The sequence below is a fragment of the Rattus norvegicus genome, chromosome 6, assembly GCF_036323735.1.
Source record: "Rattus norvegicus strain BN/NHsdMcwi chromosome 6, GRCr8, whole genome shotgun sequence".
Lineage (NCBI taxonomy): Eukaryota > Metazoa > Chordata > Mammalia > Rodentia > Muridae > Rattus > Rattus norvegicus.
In genome coordinates this window covers 137675553-137681552 of record NC_086024.1, presented here as the reverse complement: position 1 = coordinate 137681552, position 6000 = coordinate 137675553, and the positions used below count along the sequence as shown (strand labels likewise).

The following is a 6000-nucleotide window of genomic DNA, read 5'->3' as shown; positions in this document are numbered from 1 at the left end:
GTGTGCAGGTGTCCATGCCATGCAGCTTATGCTGAGGCGGTTCTCTCCATCCATCACATGGGTCCCGGGTTTTGAGCTCAGGTTGTCAAGCCCCTTACCTGCTAAGGCACCTGTCTCACAGGCCTACCAGGTTCCTTCCCTTGCTTCTTCACTTCCTTTTTTCTCAGATGTGAGGGGCTGCCCAACAGCTTCCTGAGGCTCTCTCTGCTCTGCGTTCTCCAGCTTTCCTTTTGTGTTCTTCAGGGATTGTGCATGAGATCCAGTGTTTCCTTCAGCCTCCTCCAGTCTACTGCAGAGTCCCTCAGGACACATTCCTCTCCAGGATTTTCACTATTTTGGCTTTAAAAACTCAGGACTGGGTTTACCTATTTTTATGTGACATGTGGTAACATATACCCCAGGCTGACCCGGAAATAGCCTTGAACTCCGATCCTCCTGCCTTTACCTCCCATGTGCTGAGATTACAGATGTGTGCCACCTAGCTGGGCTTTGCAGTCCTGGAGATGGAATCCAGGGCTTTGTGCACAGCAGGCGAGGAATTTAACAAGGTAGCTGCGTTCCTAGCCTGCATGGTTCTCTTTCTTTGTTCTTTATTGGATACTGTATCCCTTTACATTTCAAATGTTATCCCCTTTCCTGGTTACCCCTCTCCCATCCCCCTTCCCCCTCCTTCTATGAGGATGCTCCCACTCCCACCTCAACACTCTGGCATTCACCTACACTGTGGAGACGAGCTTTCACAGCACCAAGGGCTTCTCCTCCCATTGATGCCAGGCAAGGCCATTGTCTGTGGAGCCATGGGTCCCCACCATGTGTACTCTTTGGTTGGTAGTTAAGTCCCTGGGGACTGGGGGTCTGGTATGCATTCTCTCTCTCTCTCTCTCTCTCTCTCTCTCTCTCTCTCTCTCTCTCTCTCTCTCTTTTCTTGGAGCGGGGGACCGAACCCCGGGCCTTGTGCTTGCTAGGCAAGCGCTCTACCACTGAGCTAAATCCCCAACCCCTGCTTTCCCTTTCTTTATGAGACTCTTCCGTCTGTCTTTTAACTCTAGGCATGGTTTCCTTCAGTGTTTTAAACAACCTGTAAGTGGCTAGTTGCCTTTGAGTCTGTGTTAAGTGCATCATCTGTGGACTCGTGGAGACATCTTCCATCCTTTGCCATGCTCAGCAGTGTGAACCTCTGCCACCTTCCTGTTTCTTTCTGCTGCCCAGGTCTTCTGGGTGAATGCTGGACATTTAGCAGAATACATTGCAGCAACTCCGGGTGTTAATGTCAAGCTCAGGGCAGTTATTTCGTGTGGCTCTTCATTGGACCAAATCTGCAAATCTGTAGACTTTGAGCACCCACCCCCTTCCTCCCGTAGTCCTACAGCTGTTCCCACCTCTCTCACCCAGGGTCTCTGGAACTTACCTCAGGCCCACGCTCACCCTTGCACACCCACGTCCGCCCTACTGCCCTTGTGCCTGCTAATAGCTCTTCTCTCTGCAGTGTCTGGCCGGCAGCTGCAGCAGCAGGAGCCAGAGGCTGAGACAGAAGACGACTACTCTGTGAGTGTTGCCTTTAGAGGACACCCATCCTCTCCAGCCCCTCTCTGGCCCCCTTCATGCTGGAGAGCTTCTCGTTAGAGGTAACTTTCCTTCTCTTCTGCCAGGTGACCGAAGGGCCTGTGGGTGAAGTCGTTCGGCCAAGGCCACAGGGGTCCTCACCTGTTTATGAATACACAGCTGAAGGTGCTGGCTTTGGAGGTCAGGTAAGCCACCGGGCAGAGCTGCTGGCCAAAGGAGGAAGGTTCAGTCGTGGCCCTCGGACATCGTTCTCCCTCCTGTTCACTGGTGTCTGTGCAGGCCGCTTACCCCGCCGGCTGCGTGTGTCTGCTCTCCCCCTCTCCTCCAGGGAGAGAGGGGGGGAGGGGGAGGGGGAGAGGGAGAGGGAAAAGGAGAGGGAGAGGGAGAGGGAGAGAGAGAGACTGTGAGAAGCCATGTGTGTCAGGAACATACACCTTAATGGCCCACACATGCACACATATGTATACTCATACTGTCTTGGAGAGGAGACTGTAGGCTTCCTTGTGAGGGAGCCTTGGCAGTGGTCAGAGGAGACCTGTCCACTCTAAAGGACTCATTTTACAGTTTGAAAGTATTCCCCACCCTGAAACACCACCAGCTATAGGGTGGGGGTGTGCCTGTTCCTCAGTAAGAAAATGGGAGGTTGAGAATTGACAGTGAAGCCCCTGGTACTCAGCCACCCTGCACACTCCCTCCCCCAGCCCCCAGAATTCCTTTGCGCCCGCATCCTGGCCTCTTCTGCCTGGAGCCTCCCGGGCACTCCTGGCTTCTTAGACGAGTGAGTGACTCCCACCCTCTTGACTGCAGGAAACAGGCCAAGGCAGGCACAGCTCCTCAGGCAGACGGAGATCCTGGTGGAGACGGGATTCAGGGGAATCCACAGCCTTCGCCAGCATGAGTCATCCAGGGGTAGGTGCCTTGGCAGTGAGTCGTCAGGGGAAACCATCCCTTAGGGGCTTCAGTCCCAGGAGATGGAGGGAGGGTTATACCCTGGTGCCCTGGAGATAGTGCCCTTGTTCCTCAGGCCTGGGGGTGGTGCAGATGCAGAGACAATCCTGCATTAAATATAATCTGATGAACATATTTACAGCTATGCCCCAGCCAATGTGCCGTGGACAACACCGCAGAAAATAGTGCCCAAGCTGTGGTGAGGAAGGGCCTTGGCCAGAGGAGATGTGAGGGGTTTCTTTAGGTAGCCACAAGGGTCGCTTTGCCTTCGTGCTTTTCTGGATAGCTTCGGTTTGATTGACACAGGGGTTGCCATTACCTGAAGGATCAGGTGGACTGTAGAGCGCGCCCCCCTGTGTATTGCCCAGTGTTTAGGTCTCTCTGGGAATGCAGAACAGGTATCTTCATGGGCTGTATGCTTCACATATTTGTAACTAGCCAATGAGGGATGAGCATAAGGAACCTGATGGGACTTGGCTGCCTAGACAGGCTGTCCCCGGTGGGGACAAAGCGAGATGATTCCACCTGAGGCTGCCTGTTGCTGGGCTTTCTCCAAATCCCAGACGTAGTAGCCAGGCCCACATGGCTGGTGCCCCAACTTCTACCCAGTTAGCACAGAGCACCATCCTTGGAAGATCCTGGCTTCAACAATAGCGCCCACAGGACACAGGCAAACCGTCATCATGCCCTCGATGTTCTGCTCCAGTCTGTGCAGGAGTCGACAGAGGTGACACTGAAGACGGATGTAGAGTCAGGAGCCAGTGGCTACAGCGTCACAGGTGGAGGGGACCAGGGGATCTTTGTCAAGCAAGTACTGAAGGACTCCTCGGCTGCCAAGCTGTTCAACCTGAGAGAAGGTACCACAACTCTTCTCTCTGGGCCTTCGTCATCAGCACCAGGATGGGAGGGGGAAACGGAGAAACCTGGAGGGGGTGAATCTCACCTGAGGCTCAGGATGGTCTTTGCTCAGCCACTTGAGGCTCACTGTGCCCTGATTTTCTGCCGTCCATTTGAGGTGGAGTTAGGGAACACAGCAAATGCCAGCATGAAGCCTCTAGGGCATGTTCCCTGCCATGTGGGGCCTGGGGCACTGAGGCTGGATGTTCTGTTTCCTTCAGGAGATCAACTGCTTAGTGCAACCATATTCTTCGACCACATGAAGTATGAAGATGCACTTAAAATCCTTCAGTACTCGGAACCCTACAAAGTGCAGTTCAAAATCAAACGGAAACTCTCAGCCAACGAGGGAGAGGAAGGAGCTGTTCAGCATCCCCAGCAAGGCCAGAAAGGCAAGGAGAAGCAGGTAAGGTCCGTCCCAGAGAGATCCAAGGTGGTTCTAAATGCACTGAAGATCTCTTTCCGGCCAAGTGTCTCAGGTATGGGCTACTGTTCCCCCAAAAACCCACACCTTCACTTCCATTTCAGGACATTGCCGATGGATGCACGGAGACACCTACAAAATCTGTAGACGGAGCTGGAGACCGAGAAAGACTTATTTCGAAGAGCAGGGATGATCGCCATAGGCGGCCCCAAGACAGATTCTCCTGGCCAAAATTTCAAGCCTTAAGGAGCAAGAGGAGAGCAGGCCCCCGACGCTCGCACAGTTCCTCAGAAGCCTCGGAGCACAGGGACACACGTGACCTGTCCCCCACAAGCACAGACACAGAGCTCCAGCTGACAACTGACAGAGAGGACCAGAGCTCAGGGGCAGGGAGACAAAGAAGGAGATTCCTGAACTTGAGGATTGGAATGACCTCAGGTCAGAGCCCAGTTACAACTGAGCAAAAGGACAGCAAGCCCCAGGATAGGAGAGAGCAGGCCGCGGTGCTGGGAGAGGGCAAATCAAAGGAGGACGAGAGGAAGGACACACAGGGGGCAGAAGAGGGCCAAACGAAGGACAAGAAACAGAAAACTGGGTTCATGTCAACTACTAGGCAAAAGACCACGAGGGACAATTACTCCAACTTAGAAAAGGAAGCAGATGGGAAAAAGGAATTTAAGACAGAAAGACATCAAAAGAAGAAAAAGCAGGTAAAGAAAGAAAAAAAGGATGAAAAACTTGTGCAAATTACAAAGGAGATACCACAAGAATTGCAGTGGGAGGACAGTTGGGAGGAAGTACAGAGTCTGGAAATTGGCATTGCAAGACTGTCTCTGAAAGACACACAAGAACAACACTTGGATGCAGAGATACAGGGAGGTGATGGCAAGCAGGACAAGGACATGGCCTCCAAAGACACCAAGTTCAAGATGCCCAAGTTCAAGATGCCCTCCTTCAGTGTGTCGGCGCCTGGGAAGCCCACCGTGGATACCTCCCTGGAGGTGGGGGCGCCAAAGGTGGAGGGGGACATGGCGCTGCCCTACGTGCAGGGCGACCTGAAGCCAACTGACGTCAGCATTCAGCTGCCTTCTGCTAACCTGGAGCTCAAGGCAGGGAAGGAGGGCGTTAAGCAGCCGGAGGACCAGTCGACCGATGCAGAGACTCCCACCCAGGCTGCTGCTGGGGCCGGCCTTAAGGGCCACCTACCCAAGGTGCAGATGCCCAGCCTCAAGATGCCCAAGGTAGATGTCAAGGGGCCCCACGTGGACCTAAAGGCCCCAAAAGTGGACGTGACGGGGGTCAAGGGTGAGGTGAGGTCCCCCGACCTGGAGGTCACCCTGCCGGGCGTGGAGGTGGACATCCAGGCACCCGCTGCCAAGGTAGAAGGGGACAAGGCTCTGGGAGACAAGGACTTGGCCACCAAAGACAGCAAGTTCAAGATGCCCAAGTTTAAGATGCCCTCCTTCGGCGTGTCTGTGCCTGGCAAGCCCACCGTGGATGCCTCACTGCATGTGGGGACTCCCAAGGTGGAGGGGGAGGTGGCGCTGCCCTCCGTGGAGGGCGACTTGAAGACACCTGACATCAGCATTCAGCTGCCTTCTGCCCACCTGGAGCTCAGGCCCAGGCAGGAGGGCGTGAAGCTGGCGGAGGACCAGCCAACCGATGCAGAGACATCCGTCCAGGCTGCTGCTGGCACCAGCCTTAAGGGCCACCTACCCAAGGTGCAGATGCCCAGCCTCAAGATGCCCAAGGTGGACCTCAAAGGCCCCCACGTGGACGTGAAAGGCCCCAAAGTGGATGAGAAAGGCCCCAAAGTGGACGTGAAGGGAGCCAAGGGCAAAGTGAGAGCCCCTGACCTGGATGTGGCCCTGCCTGGCGTGGAGGTGGACATTGAGGCACCCTGTGCCAAGCTGGAAGGGGACGTCTTGCTGGGTGACCAAGATGTGGCTGCCAAAGACAGCAGGTTCAAGATGCCCAAGTTCAAGATGCCCTCCTTTAGTGTGTCCGCATCTGGCAAGCCCAGTGTGGAGGCCTCCCTGGAGGTGGGGGCTCCCAAGGTGGAGGGGGACGTGGCGCTGCCCTCCGTCCAGGGTGACCTGAAGACTCCTGACGTCAGCATTCAGCTGCCTTCCACTGACCTGGAGATCAGGGCAGGCCAGGAGGGCGTT

The 6000-nt window shown here is 55.0% G+C and overlaps 1 protein-coding gene across 5 annotated transcripts in view; it reads left to right on the top strand.

Annotated features, from left to right (window-relative positions):
- The window catches only part of Ahnak2 (AHNAK nucleoprotein 2), a 48714-nt gene that overhangs the window by 16028 nt on the left and 26686 nt on the right, over positions 1 to 6000 (top strand). For all 5 annotated transcript variants that reach the window (XM_039113411.2, XM_063262711.1, XM_063262710.1 and 2 more), the window contains exons 2-7: positions 1487 to 1545; positions 1650 to 1748; positions 2371 to 2472; positions 3218 to 3368; positions 3630 to 3814; positions 3937 to 6000. The exon at positions 3937 to 6000 is cut by the window's right edge. In XM_039113411.2, coding sequence (XP_038969339.1) covers positions 1487 to 1545; positions 1650 to 1748; positions 2371 to 2472; positions 3218 to 3368; positions 3630 to 3814; positions 3937 to 6000 — 2660 coding nt within the window. The remainder of the gene's footprint in view (positions 1 to 1486; positions 1546 to 1649; positions 1749 to 2370; positions 2473 to 3217; positions 3369 to 3629; positions 3815 to 3936) is intronic.